The sequence below is a fragment of the Anser cygnoides genome, chromosome 5, assembly GCF_040182565.1.
Source record: "Anser cygnoides isolate HZ-2024a breed goose chromosome 5, Taihu_goose_T2T_genome, whole genome shotgun sequence".
In the NCBI taxonomy this organism is placed as follows: Eukaryota; Metazoa; Chordata; class Aves; order Anseriformes; family Anatidae; genus Anser; species Anser cygnoides.
In genome coordinates this window covers 63621415-63645236 of record NC_089877.1, presented here as the reverse complement: position 1 = coordinate 63645236, position 23822 = coordinate 63621415, and the positions used below count along the sequence as shown (strand labels likewise).

Here is a 23822-nt window from a genome sequence, read left to right as displayed (position 1 = left end):
CAAAAATCATGGCTGGGGCCACCTCGCCCCCTTGCACGTGTGTTTTGTTCTTGGGTAGCACCAACCCCCAGCCTCTCCTTAACCCTTCCATGAAGCACAGGGCTGTGGGACCAGGCTGGCAATAGGGCCGGGGGGCCTTGCCCCTTACTGCAGCCAAGGATGGGAGGGAGGATCCGCTCTCTGCTCTGTGGCAGCAGCTCTGCCCTACGTCCCCAGCTTCTTGTCCTTGGAGTGGCAAAATTCAGTTTCGCCCCAGCCTCTGAGGAGCAGCAGCTGTACAGCGGGTGCATCCTTTCCCTTTTTGGCCTTGCCCAGCTCACAGCATGAGATGAATCAGGGCAAACTGGGCTGGGGGGGGGGAGAGAGGAAAGCCAAAGGGTGCCGGCGCTTGCTGCAGGAGAGAGGCCGTAATTTGGCTTCTGGCAGCACCTGGCTTAGGGGGTTGCAGGGGTGGGCTGACTTTTGGAGCCCCTTGTCCTAACTAAGAGAGCAGCGGGCACCCTCAGGCCCTGGCTCCCCTACCAAAGCCCCGGTTGCTGTCACAGCTCTGGGTGCTGGCAGCAGAGCTGGGGAGGGGGGGCTGTGCTTGCCCTGCATTTGGCTCACTGCATGCCCACCCTCTCCTTTCCTGTAAGGGAACAAAACCCTCAGCCACCTTTTTAAGGGTGCACTTTGTACTTCTCACGTGGCAGGAGAGGGGCCTGGGCTGTTTCTCCCCCAGTTTTACCCCAAGATGGAGGGCCCAGGCTGGCCAAACGGCGAGCTGCAGGCTTCCCTCGGTGTAAGGCTGCTGTGTGCTCCAGCTCCCAGCACCCTTAGCACAGCGCAAGGAGCACTGCTCCCCCTGCAGCACTACCCCGAAATACCATCTGCTCAGCCCGGGAGGACGCAGAACCCCACGGGACACCAAGCAGCAGGTCAGGCCTGCTGCAGGGACTCACCTCGCTCTGTCCAAACCCAGTCATTCGTTGTGGGGAACACAAGGACGCCACTATCGGGCTGGCAGTAACCTGCAGGGAATTTAGGTGTGAGTCAAGGCACATCGGTAACAAATGCTGGGGCCACGAACAACACTGGAGGGTGGACACCCTTCTTCCAACACGGTGGCTGAAGAACCATGGAACAGACTAGGAATTTTCCCCAAATTTATTCAGCAATATTTAAAGGAATTATTCAGAACGATCTCCCAATATATAAAATAAACTTTACATGTAGTCCCCACTTTTATACAAAACAGTATCTTTTTTTTTTTTCTGTACAGAAGATTTGGCATCAGCAGCTTACAGACAATCAGTTTTGGAACAGGAGGCCCAGCAAGCAGTCTTCGCCTGGCAGTGGTCAGGGGTGTAATGGAATTATGGCATTTGTCTGTTTTTGAAGAACCCAGAACATGAACAATAAAATTTGTCTCTTTCTCTAGTGAATTCATTGCATATTCCTTAAGATGTTCCTGAAGTTTTCCAATTCTCTAACGCTCGTTGAAACCCTGTGTGCAAGGAAAGCAAGAGGAAAAACATGAGAGCAACATATGCATCATAATTAAAAAAATAATAAATCAAAAAAAGGGACCACCGTCAAGAAAACCTTCAAGCAGCTCTTGGGAAGAGAGAATTCAGAAATTCAGCTAAATTAGGTTCTGGGTGAGCCAGGCTCTTAACTAATTTTGCAGGCTCTTTTTAAAGCAAACAGACGTGCTGTTACTGCTACGGTTCTGTTACTGAGAGACGCAGTGGAACAGGATGTTACAGAGAGCTTAGCAGTGATCAGACAAACCCATTAACTAGAGGTCAAGAAACAGACCATAATATTACCAGCTGTGCAGGCAGGTTGCTGAGTCTCCTTGTGGTATAAGCTTGTTTCTTCGGAGGGCTTTTTTTTTTTTTCCAATCACCTACCTCATTTTCTTGCTGAATGCATTTTCCCCCTGGAGCATCAGCATCAGTAAATGCTGGATTGAACTCAGAGGATAAGGCCCACGACTTTCTCTTCCTTAAAGAGAAGGTCTGCCTTCCCCAGCCAACAGTGCCCCCTCTTTTAAGAAGGTTTTGAATATTTTGAATAATCCAAATCACTTCTAAACAAAAAGATGCAGGTCTGCTTTAAAAGGCTCTTCTAATCCACATAGGTAGGATGTGAGGTCGGAGTCAGAGCTGAGAGAAAAACTGCCTGGCTTCAGGCTTTTCACACAGCAGAGAACGTACAGAGAAGAGTTTTAGCGGGGCAGCAGAGGGGGAAGGGGAAGAAAGAAAAAGGCTCTTTGCCTGCCAGCCCTCAGCTTCCTCCGAAAACAGACTTTCAGAGGGTCTGGAGGTCTCCTGCATGCAGACTTTTCCAGAGGCTGTGCCAACATGGCAATACAAAGGCAGAACGAATCCCGGCTCCTCTCATCTAAGGAGAGCACAGCAGCTGTGCTCAGGAGGGAACTTGGGCAGGGAGAGGGGACCATAATATCCCTGGATAAGGGTATTTGGGGGTTTTCCAGATTTGACTGATACACATTAGGGGCTCCCCGTTGCTGCTGATTCACGCTGCAGAAGAGACAATTCAGTGGGCTTGAAATGAGACATGATCAGGACCACTGAGCTTTAGTATTGGCAGCCACATTAACTGAGGAATCCTTTAAAAACCTGTTTGCCAGAAACTCCAGGTCTGTCAACACCACTAAGCAGTAATGTATGACCAAAGCGTCTTGCAACCTCCCCTCTCTCCTCGAGGCCTTGTTCTCTTCTCCCTCTTCTGCCAAAAACCAACCCCAGCTCTCCACAAGGGCTGCACTGATGGCTTCCTGACAAACGCAACAATTGCGAACAGACCTGGGAACAAACTGGTGGGAGTTCGGTGCTTGAAGGAGAGTCTGAAGCAGACAAAGAACAGGTAAGAGCAGCAACCTTTGTCTGGGACAGTGTGCTCACAGGACGGAGTCACACAGTTTCTTAAAAAATACCACGTTCTTTGTATCTTAAACACTTCCTTGAATTCCTTACAGAAATAACTAAATTGTTTTAAATCGTTCTACCTGTTGCACTTCCACATGAGCATCCTCTGACCTTTGAGAGCTTCTTGATGAGAAAGTATGATCAGAACAGGAATTAACACCAATATTAGTGATGAAAGTCAACTGTTAAGCTTAAATGGGATGTAACACAGCAGCACATGTAAGACTGGAGAAAAATTCTCACACTAACCTTCCAAAAGCATTAAATAGTGCAACAATTTCTTGTCTTGTCAGCTGGAATCCATAGGAGGGACCGCTTTCAGGTATCTTTCCTATCAGGTTTTCAGAAAACAGGATCTTCAGCACTGTGCCCAAGCCTTGCGTCTGTGCACGACAAACAAGATCATTTAATACAGGGGAGATATCCAGAGCCTGACTCACGAGTTCAGCTCTACTTCCCTTCATGTTTGCAAAGGTTCCTGTTGACATCAACTTCACAGGGCAAGACTTAGATTACACTTAACACGGTTAAGAGAAGGAAGCAGAACAGAGCCAGGACGCTTTGTTTATTCAGAATTATTTTGATAGCAGAGCTGCCCAACAGAGGCTTCCTGTCTAGGTTTGACCACACAAAGTTCAGCGCGGATCTTGCTGAACCCCTCCTTGTTTGCCAGAGGCTCTACGCACCCCCTCCACTCTCCCAGACTCTCAGCTGCAGCAGGTTAACCTGGTTTTCAGCTGCGGTTAACCTGGTTTTCAGCTGCAAAGGCAACACACAGCTCCTGTCAGGCCCAGCGAGCTGGAATCAGCAGCACACTGCTTCCTGCTGGCTGGACCCTGGTAAAAAAAAGCAGCCCCGATCTGTATCTGGGAGCTGATGGGTATCTAAGAGCTGCATTTGAGCACCGGAGTCCCACCAAGCGAGGTGCTTCCAGACATGCCCCAGACTGCTGACAAAGCTTACCTGCAACTTCCCCCAGAGGCGACATTTGAAGCAGCCAACACAGTCCATTATCCTGGTAATGTTCTTGAAGTGTAGCCTGAATTCCTCCTAGGGGAAAAGACATTTAAGTTGATCCCATTTACATGTGAGTTAGGGCTTCTTCCATGTATTAATTCATTAATTCAAATCCAACAATGTATTAATTCTGGACTCTACCAACTACGTCTCACCAAACTTAGCTTAAAATGCTTCCTGAAGTGGAATCCTCAGACTGCTCTCCTTAAGGTACACCCTACAACTCGTAGCTTCCAACGAGTACCAAACCACCCAGAAAACCAAAATGAACTGGAAATACCTGATCCAACACCTTAAGCATAGCAGAGTCCCGTTCAGATCTAGCATTATTCCAGACACACACACATGAAATACTGTTTAGGGAGAAAGTGCCCCAAAGGGAAGGGCTGGACGACCTTTAGTTTACCTTTAGCTTAGCAGCTTCCTTTTTATTCCCTGCAAAGAATGAGTTTTCATCAAAATGCAGTGGAAAAGACCTGAAATAGAATGAAAAAAGAGTTTTTATCTCCCTATAGCTTGTTTGTATGACTTAAATCCAGGTTCACAGAAGTATCTGGTTAGGTATGAGAGTGAAACCGATAGGTGTTAAGACGCTGAACATCTCTAGATGTATTTTAAGTGCAAGCTGTTTGTTTCTTAAATCTCCTGGAGGCTTTCAATTTTTAACTTGCATCTCACCTTGGAGACATTTTCAGCGATTGCTCTGTGGTTTCTAAGCAATTGTAGTCTGTTTTCTAACAGACGTAAGCACTGAAGGCACGGGAGTGTGAAGAGAGAAATTCAAACATCAATCATGTTAGGAGACACCCATTCCATCTGGTTCTGGTATCTTCCATACCTTGTACTCAAACCTCTGTCCAAACCTCTATTACCAACATGCTTAGGATTTTTTTCTAGACAAAAACATGAAGCCAGGACTGGTATTCCACAGATGACTCAAACAGGTAGCCAATTTCAGGGCTGACACGTAGGTGGTTATTAAATTCCATTCTGCTAAACCAAAAAGGCTGCCTGGGCTATTAAACTGTGGGCTTCATTAGCCTGTTTTGCTATTTGAATGCAGATACCCACACAATCCCAACAATACTACCCAAATCATGCTATCCCACTACAAGAAAGAACCCAGAACCTGCCTTTCTAGGCGCTTTAAGTGAAAGGCTAAGAGATGCCAGGGTTGAAAGAGCCATTCTCCCCAGGTACTGAGTGTAATTACTTGGCCAGATGGAGAATTTCCAGCAACAGGTTTTTGATTTCTGCGTCACGACTTTTGTTCCCTGTGTACAGCTGGAAACCCGGGCGCTCAAAGAATGGCAACACTTTGGACAGAGCCCGTAGCTCTATCAGGTAGAGAAAATACAGGTTCTTGAGTCTTCTGGGGCCTTCCCCTCTGGTGAGGACTTCATCAAATCTCTGCTGGAACTCTGTAACATTGGGGCCCCATTTCTTCTCTGACCATGTATCTGAGAGCAAAAAAACAAAGAGATGAGGTGGATGGGTATGGTTCTAGTACACTGCTTCCCACTGTCCCGAGAACATGGTGAAATACATCGCTAACCAAGGAGATCCAAGCTGTGTAACAGTCACAGCCCTTCCACTAGCCCCAACTGCTCAAGACTGAAGAGACATGCTTTTAAGCAAACCCTAACAAATGCAGAACTCCTGCAGATTTTAGCCAATTGGTTTAAAACAGGTACCAGGCTTATGAGTGAAAGCTAAAAACAGAGGCTGTTCATTTTAAGCAGAATCAAGTCAGTTGAGCTTCTTGACATTTAAGTTGACTGTTTTTGAAAGCAGTTCTGCGTAAGCTGGAGTTAGTTCCACATTTGTCTGCACGTGGAGAGGACAGGACGGCTGTACAGGACAATCTGTGAAGGTCCCTTCTTTCCTTCATTCCTGCCCTCAAAAGCCACCAACTTGCTGCAGAACTCGGAAGCAGTCTCCCTGCTTTGCTCCAAGCATCTGCAGAGGCAGACAGCGGAGGCCTCCTGATCATGTTGCGCTGGGAAACAGCAGGGGAGTCAGGCTGAAAGGCTCCCTAATGAGCCCAGAAACCTTAAGAACATTCCTTCTGCTGTGGAAACGTGAAAGGAAAAAAGTAACCAAGGATCAGAGGAGATTGATCTCTATTTCCTATTGTCGAGCTCACACAAAGAATGTTTCTGTTTGCCTGTCCTGTGGTGTGCGTAAGATTATATAGAGTATGTAGTGGAAGTAAGATAAAGTACAGTTGCTGATGTGTAAAAATGAGAAGAAATATAAAAGGGGAGAGAAACTTCAGAGGATCTTCTAAATCACTGATAACCAGGGTAGCAGGAAAGGACTTCCCTAACTCTGAGCTGAGGCAGGCTCTCTGCAAGATCACGGCGCCTGCAGATGGGAATCTCTGCAAGGATTCAAGCCGAGCCAAGGACCACCTCCTCAGAGCAGAGATCTTCTGTAGCCTTTCACCAACAGCAACTAGCCCTTTCTACACAAGCCAAAGACACTTACTTTGCTCTCTGTAGCCACCTTGTTTTCCTAATCTTCCCTGCAGAGTTCCAACTCGTCTCTTGCCTTTGATGTTTCTCATTACCCTCTCAGCTCTAACACTGTCTAGCATACAACAAGGTGAGGTGTTTGTAGGCTGTAGACATTTAAATATGACTACTTACTTAAAATGAAATTAGTTATCCAAATTCTAACAGCTATCACAATCTTCTGTACTTGATTTTTGTAAGCTTTAGTAGAATAAAGCTGGTAGACTTGGTCTACAGATGCTATGGTAAACTGTGATTAAATCCTTCGGGAATTCAGTCAGAGCCTGCATCCCACACTGCATGAACAACATGCCACATTCCTTGGCCATGTGAGACACGTAAATCATGTTTTCACATCACCCTAGATTTCCAGCCTCAGCACTGAAATTTAGATCCTTCAGATACTTACTCGTGGACAAAGGCATGCAAAAAAAATGGAAATGGCTCGAGAGTCTTGGAAAAGCACAGCCAAGCATTTCACAGTCTAGGTGAGACTGTTGCTAAACTGACTGCCATAAAAACAGGCTAGCAAGAGACAGCCTTGATATGCAATTAGAAACCCACTCCAAAATAACCTTGGAGGAAGAATAAAAGGCATACGTGCTGGAAGTCTCGGCACAGAACACACAGTCCGGCCATTTTCAGACCTGAAGGCATGCGGTAACTGCATTCCTGATTTTGTTACACAAGCCGTGTGCCGAGGGAGAGAAAAGGAGAGCACAGAAGTAGGCCTGAACCCTGCTGGAATGGGCTGCAAGTAGTGTTTAGCTGAGCCACAGAAGCGTACGCCAGTGTCAATTTAGAGCTGACACAGAAGAGCTAAGGCAGAAAGTGGCAGTTACCTTGTAAGAGGTACCTGGCGCTCAAATGAATGTTGATGCTTGCGTGGAGACCAGAAATGAGTTTGTAGAAAGCACGTTTCTCTATGCAGACGCCTGAAAAGAAATAGACATTTTAAGATACTGAAAGCATACCGTACATTGAATTTTTCTCTCCTGGCTGCCAGACAGAAATCTAACCCAACCTGAGACTGGCAAGCAGTTCCCACCCCCCTCCCCGGCCATTTCGCATTCATCCCAAGAAAAGCAACCAAGCTTAGGAAAATTAGGAAGAAGGATTATCAGAAAAAGGATTACCTTTCAGCCACTTGTAAAACATATGCCCTGGAAACAAAAGGAAAATGAGCACATCAGTTTGAGGCACCTTGCAGCAGCAGGAGGGCTTTAACAAATGTCGTGTTTTACACTACTCCTCTGGACACAGCTTTCAGAGGACAGCAGGATGATATGACAGCAAGATTAACAGGACAGGGCTGTACCCTCCCCTCTGCAGCCAGGGAGGGCTGTCCCCCTGGCCAAACCTGCTGCCCTAAAACCACCTCTGGGCCAGACCCCAGAGGAACTCTGCTCATTCCAGTGCGCAGAAGCAGGAAGAGGGGTGTTAGAAGAACACAAAAACTTTCCTCCCCACCCCTCTGAGTGATGCCTCTAACACAGTGTGGTGGCACCAGATGAACAAAACACATGGTCTTTCCCACCTATCTCAGCTGGTGGGAGGCAAAAGCAATGCAGAACACCATGACCTAGTGGGAAGCAAGGGCCACAGGTTGCTATTCTTTTCTGGTGAGGGTAAGGAGAGGGTTGTTTTTATTAGAAAGAGTGCAACTAAGTGTGTACAATCACATAAACCAGTGCTTCACGTTAATCCCTGCCACTTGCTTGAGAATAATCTGGAGAACAAAAACAATTTGGAAATAGTTTGGAGACAGGAAAGATGTCACATACACAGGCCCCATGCTGCAGGGAGCAAATAGCTCCAGGGTCCAGTCCCAAACATGGGATTTTGGACAGCTCCTGATTTTACCTGAATAATGGTTCTGCTAACCAGGTACGTTACCTAATGGTACAGCTCATGACAGCATGATAACGACTCCACATTTACTTCTGTTATTAGCAAAAAACAAACAAACAGAGTGCCACTCACCTCCATCATCTCCTGATGAGAAAAGCGTGAGTGGTGCAGGGAGAGAAGAGAGGAGATAAGTTACACACGACCAAAGCTAAACCCCAAAGCACAATCATTAAGACTCTTAATCTGCTCTGACAAGAGAATGTGCCTTCCCAGGGAGGTTTATAAATGCTCCAAACACGCAGAACATCCTCTCAAACTGTAGCAGTGAAGGCACCAGATGAGCAATGCTCCTGAATAACCCAACCAACGCAGGAAGGATCAGCATTTGCAGAGGAAGTACACAGTTGAGGCACAGACTGCAAAACGGTCTCCTGTACGACCTCTGGCAGGCTACTCAAAGACCCCATCACTGCTTCCTTCAGTCCACTAGTCACTTGCATCAGCTCTGACAGGTATCAGGCCAGGTCCTGTTTTCATGTTGCCTTGCTTCCTCACCTGCAGGACAGCAATCCTTCCCTCTGTGCTCAAGGTACCCGTGTTACTTTCATTTATATCGTGCCCCACACAACAGAAGTCATCAAGGGAAGCACTAACATTTTAACTAACATTGTAAAGGGCACTGCACGTTCCTTCACCAGTGCTGTGCTTAAAACATCACTCCTTTGCACAAGGGTCAAGGATTGGACAAAGCACCTACACAGGTGAGGAAAAAATCCAATAATCACCCCAGAGGATACTGCAGGAGTGGTGTTCAGGTCAAAAAAAGGAGGGGAGAGGCTGATGATGTTCTAGATGTCTGGGCAAGATGGGGCATCAGGAGACATGGAGCCTTAGCAACCTTGGGCAAGAAGCCCTTGGTATGCTCCTGAAACCCTTCCCTACTTTAATTTACATATTTTAGTCTTAGTTTCTAAGGCAGAGTTTCTCTTACTAAATGGATTCCACAGAGGAACCCTGCCAGGGTCTTTTTTCAGTCCCTGATGGATGAAAGGATGCTGCATTGCTGAGTACAGAAACCAGGGACCAAAGAACCACCCAGCGTTCAGTCCTGTTCCCAGCCTCTCCAAAACCCACATTTCTTCCAGGAATGCAGAATCAGGCTTTTTCTCCGTGATGGATGCTAGACAGCCATCCTTCCAGGTGCCCTTGAATTAGCCAGGGAATTCTAGACTTGATCAAGAGCTGTAACGTATTTATCATTCAGGAGAAGTAGCTCACATAGCATTTGCTGCTTCTGTAGCTCCGATCAGCACACTACCAATCCACCTAGCAAGATGAATACACGACTCACCTCTACCAGGTGCCAAAGGTCTTTTTACATTCTGAGGCCTAAGAGAAAAGAAATTAGAAAGTAAATTTGTGGCTGTCTGCTTGCTGTGCAGAAACACAGAAGAAACTACTTCTCTGCAGTCAGATAGCCTAAGGAGATCCCAAATCTTCCTGTGCTTTAGTTTTGCTCCAACAGGAAAGGGGTAGAGGGAAACATGTCTTTCTCTGGCTTTTCTTCAGAACAAAAGAACCAACAGGGGTTCATGGGGCAGCCACATGGCTTGTCCCCTGCTCCGATGCCTGCAGTGCACAAGCAGTGCAGCAAAGACAGGAAGACAGGGATTAACGGAGCAGTTGTAGCACATGCAGCCCCTCCACACAAGTCAGCACCCAGTGCCTGATGACCTGGGGCACCTGTGTCCCAAAGCACCTACTTGAAGCAGTTTTCTTCATAAATGCTGTTCCAGATCTTCCAGGCATCTGGTCCTTTGTAGCCAGTGTAGCGCTCAGGATTCAGGAGTAAATCCACGTACTCTGCGTCAGGAGAGTGGATGTCTGTGAAGCAGAGTGCTGGGTCAGTGACAAAAGCTCCTGAAGGAAAATTACATCTTCCAAGGCTAAACCAGCCACCCCTTCGCACACTGAATGGTCTTGCCAGCACACAGACCAGCTCATCCCTCTCCAAACAGGCAGGTGCACAGCATTTGCTGTGCATCAACCCATCACAGCAGGGTGCAGCGCTCCGGCCTTCAGAACTACCAGCGTGCAAGACCACAGATGGCAAAGCAAACTCTGAGCGTGCTCCACCCAAGTGCCAACTTGCCAAACCCTGTGAGACCCTGACCAACAATGAAGCTTTTCAGAAATATTTGCCTCGTGTTTTCAAGACACTGAGGGCAGGAGAGAGGGAAGGAGAAGAAGAGAGAAGAAATAGCATACAGGCTTGCTGAAACACTACACGTTGGCCTGACAGTTCTGCAGAGAACTTGAACTGCTTAAATCTTGTTACAAGACTTGTCAGACCAAACGGGTCCACATACCGTCAGCTTCGCAGAAGCTGTCTGAAGAGTCATCGTGCCGTGTCCACTGGAGCATCGCCCGCTGGGTTTCCTTACTGCAAAGAAAGGAGAAAGACCATCAGAAAGAGCATCAGTAGAAGGGTTCCTTCAAGACAAATAAGGACTGGGGAAAATCCAGGTGGGGGCTCTCGTGAGACCCCACACTGAGCCCTGTGTTCAGCTCTGGGCCCCCAGCACAAGGACATGGAAGTATTAGAACAATTCAAGAGGAAGCCACAGTGATGATCAAGGGGCTGGAGCCCCTCTGCTGTGGGGACAGGCTGAGGGAGCTGGGGGTGTTCGGCCTGGAGAAGGGAAGGCTCCGGGGAGACCTCACAGCGGCCTGGCAGGGCCTGAAGGGGCTGCAGGGCAGCTGGGGAGGGGCTCTGTGTCAGGGGGTGTGGCGATAGGACAAGGGGTGATGGCTTTTAACTGAAAGAGGGTAGGTTAAGATTAGATATTTGGAAGAAATTCTTTATTCAGAGGGTGGACAGGCACTGGAACAGGCTGCCCAGAGGAGCTGTGGCTGCCCCATCCCTGGCAGTGCCCAAGACCAGGCTGGATGGGGCTGGGGGCAGCCTGATTTAGGGGGAGGTGTTCCTGCCCCTGCAGGGGGTGGAATTAGATGATCTTTAAGGTCCCTGCCAACCCAAACCATTCTATGATCAAAAAGTCATCAAACCTCAAAGATTCATCAACAGCTCCAAGTCTGTTGGCCTCTTCACATTCTTCAGCACGGTTATGGGCTTCTTCTGAGTACTGGGTTGAAGAGGAAAGGAGTAGGAATGATTAAAACACAGTTTTTCTGATGTTATAATCTTGCCTCTAACGCACTAATAGTTTAAGCATCAGAAACGTCTTCATGATTCATTCCACCCTCTATTTCCACAGGATGTCTGCAAGTATTCAGAGGCTGATGCAATTGTGATGATTGTTGCAGGGACTCATCGCAGATTCTGACACTGCCATAGGAACATTTTGTGCTTAACTGTACCTGGGGTCTTGCAGAAGTCTCCTAAACTGCCCTCCTAAACTGCCCCTGGAAGCACCATAAGCAGCATCGTTGTGTGCATACAGACCAGCCTACCTTGTAACTTGCAGATCTGATCCCATCAGGAACTTCATCCTGAAAGACAAAGTTGAGCATGTGCTGCATGTGAGGCTGATGTAGCCTTTCAGTCTGTTCAAAAAAGCTGAGGAAGGTGGCTAGAACTTGACAGGTATTCAATGCATCCAGATTAGCTTACAACTTAGACAGCTTCTGGCTCCTCCACAGACTAAAATTAAGCAATATTCTTGGGGTTTTATTCTGATTTTTCACAACGCTCCTCTTCTCAGAAGGTCAGCAGCCTTTCATGGGTACTACACCAGGTTACGTTTTGCTCAACCAAGCACAAGGCTGAGGAATCCAACATAACCTTCAGAGGAGCTGCTGTCTGGCATCCCGTTTTTGGGTGACGCCCCGATGCTTCTCTTCAGATATTGACCCACGTTGGGGCTGGGAGTTGCAAACACCTCCCTTCTACCCACTACCAGGTAAGCGCTTTATTCCCAGCCCCACACAACCCGAGCAGCACGCACAAGACAAGCAGCCCCCAAGTTCTTCTCAACTTCTGTTTCCTCCACCAGTAGGAAGGCAATAAAACCACCACGAGCATTGCAGGGCAAAGTTTCTCTGTGAGGGTACAGTTTGAAAATACTACGATGGCAAGTAGCACAGGCAAAGAAAAATTAAGCAATGCGTAAGAGCTTTTTTCATTGTTGCTTTCAGAATGAAATGGACCCAGGTCAAAACAATCAAAACCACAGTGAAGTGTTAGAATAAGAACTTCTAGGTAATATTAATGTAATTGTAATGATCTTTCACATTGGTCATCATCATTACTAATTTTTTTTTTTTACTTAAAAAGAATTTCAGCAAAATTTAGGGTTACTTTAATAAGGAAAAGAAAAAAAATCATCCCATTTTGTTCCACGGTAGGTGCTTTTTCAAGACAAAGCAAAGGAGACTTATTTGAGGGGTAGTCCATGGGAGAGGAGAATAAGATGAATGAATTTAATATCCATATCAGAATTTATACAACAAATTATGTTCACACACATACCTACACCAGATTTCAAGGTGTCATATCACCTCAGGTATTTTTTTCAGCCAAGCCAACAGCTACACTACGTCAGGTTTCACAGAGTTACCAGGTAAGTGGGACAGACATCTGCTTCACCACGTTATACTTTAAATTGTACACAAAAATAAGCTACAATGATTGGGTAAGTGCATGCAAACAGGATCAGGGGGCCTCCTCCATCGAGAGCACTGCTGGCCTTCCGCCGTCCCACCAGCACGGCACACCCCTGCGCACCACGAGCACACAAACTGCTCTGGAGATCCCGGAATGAGATTGCGAGAGCCTGCTGCTGGGTGCCAACCCACAAAGCCAGGCTGGGCGGCATCTCCACCACGTCTATCAACCCGGCAACCACGCTGTGATTCATTCGCTTTCTCTTCCCCTTCTTTTCAGGCAGACACCTGCAGTCAAGAGGCTTTCTTCTAGCTCAGTGAACAAAACCCTCCTGTCCAGGATGCAGCGGTAAGGAGGTCTGCTTTTCTACTGGGAAGAGAGGACTCTGGAAGAGCCATTTCATGTATAGAGACTGCTGGAAAGGTCCCAGCTGAATTTGTCAGGCAAAACAGCAAGTCACAGCATAGCTCATAGGCTAACAGGGTGAATATCCTGGCACTTCACAGTGTAACAGAGGATTTGTCCCCAGATCATTTTGTTAATACCCAAAATAAGAGGCTAGGACAAGTTTTTCTGTTCATGGAAGGTCAGGTGTAAGTAGTCTAGCTTTTATTTAAGCTTTCCAAAGTTAGCATTTCAGCCTTTCTTCACAGATCCCAGCAGTACGGCACCTAAGAAAGCTCCACCAGAGCCACAGTTTTGCTCTAGCTGCAATAACCAGTAGAAGAAGGCATCCACCTGCTTTTTCCTCTTGGCCCACAAAATACAGAAAAGAGTGAAGTGGATGGATTCTTTACTTACGGTTGGGCAGGGTTTTACAGCACAGTCTCTTATTCCACAGTGGCTGTTGTCATTCCAAAAAGGACAAGGTTTCTTTAGGTTTACCTACAAAGAACATAACCCGTTACACATCCCCTCCACACCGCGGCTCACCAACTCGTATCTTTGGTGTCTCACTGCAAGGCTTCTGACAACAAAACCTAGTGCAAGGCCAAGTGCTACAGCGCGAGTGGCAACAGAAGGTGTCACTCGTTTTAAACAAGGACTTGATTTCGGTTTATCACGCACATTCACTTGTCTCTCATACAAGATGCGTGAGCCCACGCAGTCTGGCCAAGGCTGTTCGTAGCAACAAAGACAAGAAACACGGGCCACCGATTCCTAACCACACCCTGATGCTCTTGTTGAGCAGTGGCAAGCTATTTCCTGGGAGGAATCTTTGGCCTCAGAACGTTGCTCACTTCATCCTTGGTGAACCTTAGGGAAGTTTGCTACCCATTGATTTTGTCTCCTTGTTTCGGGCATCATATGACTATAGCGTGCCTCCCTGTTAGAGGAGTAGGACGAGGATGTGCTGGAGCCTTGCTGTCATCCTCCTGTGGCCAGCGTGCAGGTCTTCTGCTGGCAAGTCACCTGTGCTCGGGGCCTGTCGGTGTGCAAGACTTCTGGGCAAATAATTCCGTGGTGTTTACTGGATTGTTTGCCATCGCTCATGTCCTTGTTACCAGCACAGGCTGTGCTTTTCACCCTTACCGTATTATTTCTGGTGCTTCCACCAGGAAGCTTGGGGAAGGGAGGGAGATGGGGGGAAGCAGGGAGAGGCAGCTCTGTGCTGGTGATTTTACACGGACCTGTTCTAATCTGCGGGGCAGTGAAGTTGGGAACTTCTTAAACTGTTTGCACAGTAGAGTGAATATTTTTTTTTTTTTTAAATGGAAACAGTTGTTTAATATCTATATTCAGCAGGTAAAATTCTGCCCCATAACCCAGCCACACCCAAAAAAACCACGTTTGGTCATATAGACGCAGTCTCACTGAATGTGAGTAGAACCTATCTAATAACAATGGTCCTGCAGTAACAGCAGTCAATTAATCTGTTTGGTAACTAAACCAGGCTTTCCATGTTAATAGGAAGACATGAAGAATATCCTCATTTTGCAATTTAGATCCCCAGTCATTAACATGTTTGAGCCTTAATCCAACAAAATAATGCATTTCATTGGTCTACTAAAGGCCTTTAGAGGGCGAAATGCACATGAAAATATCTCTAAAGTCATGCAACTTATTGTATATGAAAGTTGTATCACATTAAGATTCTCCTGATAACAGGAGAGTCAGACTTGCTGACTGCATTCGTGAAGATCAAGATTGAAACGGGGTATCTGATTTTAACATCAGCAGTAACTTTCACAGAATTTAAGTTTAAAAAAAAAAAAGCACACAAACGAATGAGAAATATTGATGCATTTCTTGCGTGAGAAACTTACTTTATAGTATCTAAAATAGTCACTCTCCAGAAGTTCGTTCAGTCTAGGAAAAAGCTTGTAGTTGTTGAAGGCATCGATGGTTTCTACGTCACAGGTGCAATCATCTATGTGACCAGTAACCTGTTGGACACGGAGGAGGAGGAACAAGTCAGTCAGTACTGTTTAAGACCGCCGACAATAAAACAATCCAGAGTTTGCTTCCCTTTTATCAGTGAGCCATCCAGTTAAGTCCAACCAGAATTAAACGACATTAAACCCTGACTGCGCTGAATTGGCAGAGGATTCCTTCTGATGCATCCTTTAGGATCGGCACCTGGGGACAAGCAGCTTATTTAGAAATATTTTTCCCCTAACACACGCAGGTACGTTAACATTTACTGATGACAGATTAATTGGCATCAGACACTCTTGTTAGAGAGCAGAGATGGCAGACATTCAACCAGGCTGTGTCACATGCAGGAAAACCCCCACTGCCGTTGACCACACACCAAATACAGTCACACAGATCAGAGTTTTTTTTTTTTATCATGACCAAATCCAGCAAGACACCGGCTTGCTGGATTTATCAACAACATCGCCAAAGATTAAGGCACTCAACACAAAGTCCCTGCTGGATTTAATCAGAACCAGGCTCCCCCCTTGCCCCTGAAAGCTACTTGGCAGGAAAACACCTGCCATAAATCTGACGCAGGAAGCCAATACTTCTTGCATCACCCCGAACAGCTCAACAAGCAGCGTGTAAGCCCCGGAGAGAAAAAAAAAAACACCCAAATTATTCAGCTATGGCTTTCTGACACGTAGATTATCGTCTGGATGAGAACGTTGCACAAGGCAGGAGGAGCTTTGCTTCCCCTGCCACCCTCTGGCACGTACTCGGGGGAAATCACCGCGGCCAAGAAGCGAGCGCCCCGCTCGTTGCCTCTCAGCGGCACGCCGGGGATTTTTCCTGGATGCCGACGCCGCGATACACCGCGGGGCAGGCTGCCGTCCGCCCGTATCAGATAAACTGGGGGTTTTAAGACCACGGCGGTTGTTTTAAATGGGTATCGTTGATTTGTGAAGTGTGGGATGTTCGCGATGAGAAATCCTGTCGCTGCTTCTGTCCCAGCAGCTTACAAAAAACCCTGGTAGCAGCCAGCACAAAAACAAAGTACCCCACACTACGCTGTTCCAGGGGGGTTTGCCTGATCTCTGCCATCTCCCTCCTCGCTCGAAAGCGAGCTGGAAGCAGGGACGAGCAGAATAAGCCTGGATGCAGCTCCTGTGAAGCGTCAGAGAGCGCAGCGTCGAGCTGCAGCATAAAAACTCCCCAGGGGAGTCCAAAAACACAGACTGGGGGATGCACAAGACCCAAGGTGTTTATAAGGGGTTCCCCCGTTCCTTACTAAGCGCTCAACCAGCCGAGGGGTAGCGAACAGAAGCAGGCAGCGCTCCTCTCGCAGGAAAGACACCGACAAAGTCCCAAGCATCTTGGCAGCCAGAGCTGGGAAAGGAAATACAAGCCTCAAGAGAGCCTCCAAGGAATAAGGGCGAAATAAACGATCACGTGCAGAGGAAAGAGAGCGACGTGAGAAACGTGAAGCACAGGGCCTGAGGCACGCCCGGAGAGCCCAGATAACCCCGTACGAGGTGCACACCGACTTTGGCAAAGCCCCGACGATGATTAGTGCCGCAGCAATGAAGCTCCCGGCCCTCCTTCCAGGAAGGAAGGCAGAAGTCGAGCACTCGCCCTTCAGAGCACACAAAAAAGGGAGGGGGGGGAAAAAACAACAGCCTGGGTTAAACACACAGCACCTTAAAGGTGCCTGTAGGTTTCTTCCTGCTCCTTTGCGGGACTCGGTGTTTGGGAAGCTGAGCTTTTATTTTCCCCCCAACAAAACTCACTGTTATTTCAGATTAAGCCACCCTGCTTGGAGGGGGAGCGAAGGGAAATCCATGCGTGTGCCGCCATGCCCTTCTCCACCTGAGCAGAAGGTTTGTGCCGAGGCACCGCGATTTGGAGGCTCGCCTCTGCTTCTCGCGTTCGCGCTGCCCAGCGCCTCAGCCCCACGCAGGTGCTGTATTCTGCCGGGTGTTTTGCAAGGCAGTGAGGCTGAAGATGAACAGCACAGCAATTAAACTTTCCAGTAGCCCAAATCGCTCCCGTAAAAAAAACGGCACCCATTTGCTAACCCGGTTACCCAACTCAAAGCCGTTTCAAAACGAAGACGAGCAAGCAACCAAAACAAAAAAAGCCACACGTCTCTGTGTTTCCTGGAAGCCTGACAGCCTTTGAGGAAGGCAGCTTGGGTCACGCTTCAGCCGGCCTAAAAGTGGCCTCCAAAGAGACCTCTGCAGGGTCTCCAGCTGCTCCCCGCGGCCACGTCACACATCCGTCACTGCGAGGGGATCGCCTCCCTCGAAGAGGCGACATTCGAGCACCCAGCACGCCCTCGCTGAAAGGGGCGGCACGTGCTGGTTGCACCAGGGCTGACTTGGCTAAGGTCTAGCGACCAGAACCAAACCATCCTCACTGAGGGTGAAGCCCTGCGAATGCTCTCAGTATGCTCAGGAGCGGATCGGGGGCACCTTTGGAGATCTCCAGCTATCTGCTGCTCGGCGTAGCGGGATGATCAGACGCCACCACCAAACCCCTGCCTGCACAGGTAGCACAGGCAAGGGGGAAGCACTGGGGAAAACCCAAGCTCTGCCCGAGTCAGAGGGAAAGCTCCCTCCTCCCAGGCTCACAGTCAGCCCGCGCGGAAGCGGGTGATTCCTTTAGCCTCCACGTACCTTTCCTTACCTTCCTGCTCTGCCCCCGAGAGCCTAAAGGAAAGCTCAGCAGGGCCTGACAGCACGGCCTGTACATGCCCAACCTACCAAACCTCACGCGCAGGAGGACAGAGGGACCACCGAGAGCCCGGTCTGCCCCGGGGCCAGGACCAGAGCCCCACTGGTGCTGTGAGAGCACCAAGCCACCTCGGGGGCAGCACCAGCCTGTGTGGCAGGGCACGTTCTTCGCCCCAGACCTCCCCTCTTGCACGCAGGGTGAAAGGGACAGGCAGAAATCGATCGAGCAGCAAACACGTGCCACGCGCTGGCTGGCACCCGTGAAGCCCTGAGCTCAGCCACGGGTTTCGCTCCACCCGGACGGGGCGGCGGAGCCTGGCAGGAGACGAGGGGCAGGGCTGGGTTTGTCCCCGGGAGGAGATGTGACGGAGCCGCCGGGACAGACGCGCACACCAAGGGCTCCGGCTGCTGAGTAAGCAGCGAGGAAGGCGTTCGGCTGGCCCTCCACGATCCCTCACCGCTGCTGTGCCCGCCTCGGGTGTGCAACACAGCACGGAAAGCGCCGCACGTGGACTCTGCTTAATCCTCGGGCTTGGCCTTGGCTTCATCTTCCTTCGCCTCCGTCCTGGGATCCTGCCAGTCCGCTCCCTCTGCGCCTCTGGTTCTTGTCTCCTCACCTCTTTCTGGTTCCCTCAGTGCCACAGAAACGCAGCTGAGCTGCGGATTCAGGGCTTACTTCACTTGCTGTAAGCTCTCTCCCCAACCCGTACGCCACCATCTATTGCGCAGCTGGGCAGGGAAGCGGGCAAAATCTTTTTTGCATCTCCCACTTGTGGCTAGAACAGAGCACAGGGAAGGGAAAGCCGCTGCGGGTGAGAAGAGGAGCTGCTTTTAACCCATACCAGCTCCACTGGCAGCTGCCTTTTCCAAGCCAAACCAGTCCCAGCACGATGGCAAGTCAACACCCTGCTGCCTCCGCAGGAGCTTCCTCGCTGTCACCCCATCTTTCACCCAAAAAAGAAGGGAGCAAATCTCACACGGGAGCCTCAGAGGGACATTAAACCACAGAAGCCCCCAAGCGACACCTGCAAGCCCCTCTTGGCAAAGAAGGATCTGCAGGTCCTGCACTCTGGGCAGCTGCCTCCCAGCCGCCCCACAGGGATCAGAAGGGTGCCAGGTACAAACTCCTGCCCCGAAGGCTCGTGGGTGAGCACCAATTTAACAAGAACGCAGAAGTGGCTTGAAAATCCGTTCAGGTAACGAGGAGGCAGCTCTCGGTGCCCACACGCACCCCTAATGACAGCCCGCTGACCACAGAAACACCCCCGAAGGAAGCCTGTCCTCTGCCAGACCACAAACTGACAGATCACGATCAAAAACCCGGTCTGCTAAGCACCTGCAGCACAGCCTGAGCACGGCTACGTCAGTCTGTAAACAGCGAATGAGCAATAATTACTAGGAATACGGAGAATTGATTCACGGCTGACTAAAGCATCGATGCAGCAGGGAACACGTCGAGCCGGGTGAGGGATAAGCTGGCTGAAGATTGAGGGAATTCCCACCAAGAGTTAATCGGTGCTAATGAGAGCAGAAAGCAGGAACAGTGTGTGAAACCTCGGTGTTTTTAACAGCAGCTGGGTGTTTGTAATGAAAGTTTCAGGACTGGTTAGCAACATGAGTAAATGAAGAACTGAAGCTCTTCTTAAAAAAAAGCACGTTAGCGTTGCTCTTAACATCGCCGAACTCCACGATGGAGGAGTGCAACGCTTGTTCCAGAATTACGACCCACTTCTGCCAGCACCCGAAATACTGCTAGAGCAGGAGCACTCAAAAGCAGCCCTTGCCAAGCGCCCAACAAGGGCTGAAAGACAAGTCAAAGCTCTTCTACGTACCCCTCATCAAGGTTTCTTAATCTGACAGCCCAGGAGGAGGCAAGAGATGGTCCGCAGGAGGAAACCAGATGCTCTACCCTTGCCTTCAAGCATACAAACAAAGAAAGGTAGAACCATTTAAGGTTCACCCTGTATTTTATTTGGTGGTGGATAAAAACCACCAGCCCTGTGCTGTACATGATCAGCAAGTTATTTAAAAAAAAAACAAAAACAAGACAGCCCTTGGGGGTGTTTTCAATAGGTTAAGCGGCTAGTAAGGCTGAAACATTCTGCCCTATGTGACACGCTTCCCGAAGGCAACAGGAAAAGTTGTCAACACTCGTACTGAGAGCTTAAACCAAAGCGTGTGCTACTCCGTAAACGAGAAGGGTGCTGCAACAAACCGGTGGAGTACAACAAACACTGCCAGTGCTTCCTACCCAAGGAAAAAAGCCTGTGAGCCTTTAACACGCCAGTGCCAGCTCCTTCAGTGGCTTGGGCTTCTCCTGCCACACCGCAGTCTGACTCAGACTTCGATCCTTACGAGACAAGCCTCTCTGTTAAACAGGAAACACAACGAGCAAAAGCCCTACAGAGATAAAGGACTGAAAAGCACACATTTCAGTGCTCTATCAGCAGATTTTAACCTGCCATTTACACATGAAATTGAAGTGTCAAGAACCACCCAGCAGCCAAAGCCAAGCGCACAACTGCACGTTGTCTTTTGCCACCCTCCACTTCTGACTCACGTTTAAGCCCTGGAACTTGAATACAGTAAGAGCAGACTTTACAATAGTAGACTTTACAGCTCCAGTTTTTAAAGGAGAACAACAATAAAGCACTAAGCACGCCGCACCGCTTTTGCTCGTCCATCACGCAAACGTCCTCACGCAAAATTAAGCCGAGAGGCGCCTGCACAACACCCGCACCCGCAAGTCCAGCTGCCTGGTGTGGTCTCACGGTGAGGAACACCCAACCCTGTGGTAACTCCCGTTACCACACAGCAGCAGAAGGCACAGAAGACACACCGGGCCACGCAGCGGCGCATCAGCGAGGAGAATTCACCCTGGGCAGATGCTGAACCCTGGGCAGATGCTGAACCCTGGGCAGATGCTGGCACACCCTGCCACAGCCCGGATAGCACAGGGATGGTAACGCAGACCCACAGGAGAAAGGATGAGGCAGCTCCCAGCCACCTCAGCACCACGAAACCCCCAAACACCCCCCGGGGGGCACCCGGGTCGCCAAGAAAGACGCGACCCCCGTGCTGCAGCACCACCCCCCCCGGCGGTGCCGAGGAGGGGACCCCGCAAGGCAGCAGGCACACGGAGCGGCCCCCCCCCCTTCACTCCGGACACCCCCAAAGCGAGGGTCCCGGCCCACCTGGCAGAAGCAGCGGCGCTCCGCAGCGCCGGGCGGCCCGCGGGGCACGGCGGGCAGCAGCAGGGCAGCGAGGCCCAGCGCCCTCAGCAGCCCGGCGCCCGCCGCCATCTCACGGCGACGCCGCGGCCGGCGGGGGCTGAAGAAGCCGCGGCCCTGCCCCGCTCCGCCCCGGGGGACGTGCCCGCCGCCGGGTGCCGCCTTTTTTTTTTTTTAGATCAGATGTCCGGGTTTGGTGAGAAGGAGGAAATTCTTCACGCTGAGGCGTTCTTGCAGATTGATCGGGGGAGCTGGGGGTGCCCCGTCCCTGGCAGTGCCCGAGGCCAGGCTGGATGGGGCTGGGGTTGTGCCCATGTCCCCAGCCAGAGTCACAGACTCACAGAGTCACCAAGGTTGGAAAAGCCCTCCAAGATCATCTGGTCCAACCATCCCCCTACCACCAATGTCACCACCAAACCACGTCCCCAAGCACCACGTCCAACCTTTCCTTCAACACCCCCAGGGACGGTGACGCCACCACCTCCCTGGGCAACCCGTCCCAACGCCTGACTGCTCTTTCTGAGAAGAAATGTCTCCTCATGTCCAACCTGAACCTCCCCTGGCACAGCTTGAGGCCATTCCCTCTAGTCCTATCACTAGTTATCTGCGAGAAGAGGCCGACCCCCAGCTCCCCACAGCTTCCTTTCAGGCAGCTGCAGAGAGCAGTAAGGTTTCCCCTAAGCCTCCTCTTCCCCAGACCAAACACCCCCAGCTCCCTCAGCTGCTCCTCACAGGACTTGCGCTGCAGGCCCTTCAGCAGCTCCGTAGCCCTTCTCTGGACATGCTCCAGGGCCTCGATGTCCTGCCCCGGGGCTCTCTGTGGGGCACAGAGCAGGGCCGTGCCCCAGGTGCCCGTAATGGTGACTCCTTTTCCCAGCCCTCTCCACCTTCACGGGGAAGTGAGGGCGTGCAAGGCAGAGGCCAAGGGACAGCTACAGCAGCTTCCTTTCTTGCCTGGTTTCCTCACAGAAGTTCTTGTCCCAGTTTCAGCTGCGGAAAAAACACATCCGGGTTCTCCTGTTTCTACAGGCCTTAGCTGCTCCTTAATCTATAAACTTACGCCAGTCAGCATTACGTCCACGCTCATTAACTGGATTTACAATTAAACTGTGAATAATCTAGTATCTTGATGAAATAATCTTGCACCTTGCGAGGCCCCACCTGGAGTACCGCGTCCAGGTCTGGGGCCCCCAGCACAAGAAGGATGTGGGGCTGTTGGAGAGGGTCCAGAGGAGGCCATGAAAATGATCAAGGGGCTGAAGCCCTTCTCCTACGAAGAAAGGTTGAGAGAGCTCGGGATGTTCAGCCTGGAGAAGAGAAGGCTCCGGGGTGACCTCATTTTAGCTTTTCAATACTTAAAGGGGGCTTATAAAAAAAGATGGAGAGGGGCTTTTTGCTTGATCAGATAATGACAGGACAAAGGGGAATGGTTTTATACTAAAAGAGGGGAGATTTAGATTAGAGGTTAGGAGGAAGTTCTTCACTCAGAGGGTGGTGAAGCACTGGCACAGGCTGCCCAGAGAAGCTGTGGATGCCCCATCTCTGGGGGTGTTCAAGACCAAGTTGGATGGGGCCCTGGGCAACCTGGTCTAGGGGGTGGCATCCCTGCCTGTGGCAGGGGGTTGGAACTGGGTGGTCTTTAAGGTCCCTTCCAACCTGAGCCCGTTCTCTGATCTTTTCCTCAACACCTTCAAAGACCCCGAGGGTCCCAGAGACAGGGTAAAACCGCCTTCGATGGGCGATTGTGGCCAGGTGAGGCAGGTGGGAGCTGCCAGGGGGCTCCTGAGGAGGCCGAGGCCTGGTGCTGCCTCAGGACAGAGCCCTCACAGGCAGTGTCCCCTTCCTTGTCCCTACGAACAACCCCTGAGCTCAGGCAGGTGTTGTGGCGGTAGGAGCCACCCAGGATCCCCCCATAAACACATATATACACATATATACACATATATACACATATATACACATGTATGTATATATACATATACATATATATGCACATATATATGTATATATGCACATCTATATACACAAATATACAGGTATACATCCGTCTCTACACATATACACACCTGTATACACCTATATATGCATGTACACACTTATACATGTATATACTGGTATACACATACACATATACATGCATATGCACATGTACACATGTATGTGCTTATATACACATATATACACACCTGTATACACATATGCATATATATACACATAAATGCACATGTATACACATACATATATACGCATATATACATACGCACGCATATATACACTTATATGCGCATATATACAAATATACACACATATATATACATATATATGATGTATACCCATACACACACATATATACACGTACATACGCATATATACACATACATATATATATGTATATGCACATACACGCACGTATATACACGTATACATGCGCACAACCCCGCCCGCCGCCGCCTCAGTGAGGGCACGCACGTCGCGTTGCCCCTCCCTTTCTCCCCCCCCCCCACCGCTCCGCGCATGCGTGAGCAGCGCGCCGCGCTCCCCCGCACCCC

The 23822-nt window shown here is 49.6% G+C and overlaps 1 protein-coding gene across 6 annotated transcripts; it reads right to left on the bottom strand.

The window, feature by feature from the left end:
* Positions 1-1131: 1131 nt before the first annotated feature.
* On the bottom strand, positions 1132-23715 carry ERO1A (endoplasmic reticulum oxidoreductase 1 alpha). Of its 6 annotated transcripts, none has more exons than XM_066998635.1 (16): positions 23677-23715; positions 15215-15334; positions 13749-13832; positions 11795-11833; positions 11390-11466; positions 10690-10763; positions 10084-10204; positions 9672-9709; positions 8453-8464; positions 7606-7632; positions 7312-7404; positions 5167-5413; positions 4360-4429; positions 3900-3986; positions 3186-3319; positions 1132-1486 (listed from the first exon to the last, which is right to left on the bottom strand). In XM_066998635.1, the coding sequence occupies exons 1-16, from the start codon at positions 23698-23700 to the stop codon at positions 1426-1428; spliced, it is 1308 nt and encodes a 435-aa protein (XP_066854736.1). In that variant the 5' UTR covers positions 23701-23715; the 3' UTR covers positions 1132-1425. The 6 variants fall into 6 exon arrangements, with proteins under 6 accessions (XP_066854736.1, XP_047922132.1, XP_066854734.1 ...); XM_048066175.2 differs by lacking the exon at positions 23677-23715 and adding an exon at positions 21238-21394; XM_066998633.1 differs by lacking the exon at positions 23677-23715 and adding an exon at positions 16600-16698.
* Positions 23716-23822: the final 107 nt, after the last annotated feature.

What these genes read in the sequence shown, in the direction of transcription:
- ERO1A (XM_048066175.2), bottom strand. Translation starts at nt 21,345, where the DNA reads ATGGCGGCGGGCGCCGGGCTGCTGAGGGCGCTGGGCCTCGCTGCCCTG. An exon ending in TCAGATCTGCAAGTTACAAG is followed by an intron (nt 11,467 to 11,794) that starts GTAGGCTGGTCT and finishes TCTTCAACCCAG; the next exon opens with TACTCAGAAGAAGCCCATAA. An exon ending in CTATTTAATGCTTTTGGAAG is followed by an intron (nt 1,487 to 3,185) that starts GTTAGTGTGAGA and finishes CCTTGCACACAG; the next exon opens with GGTTTCAACGAGCGTTAGAG.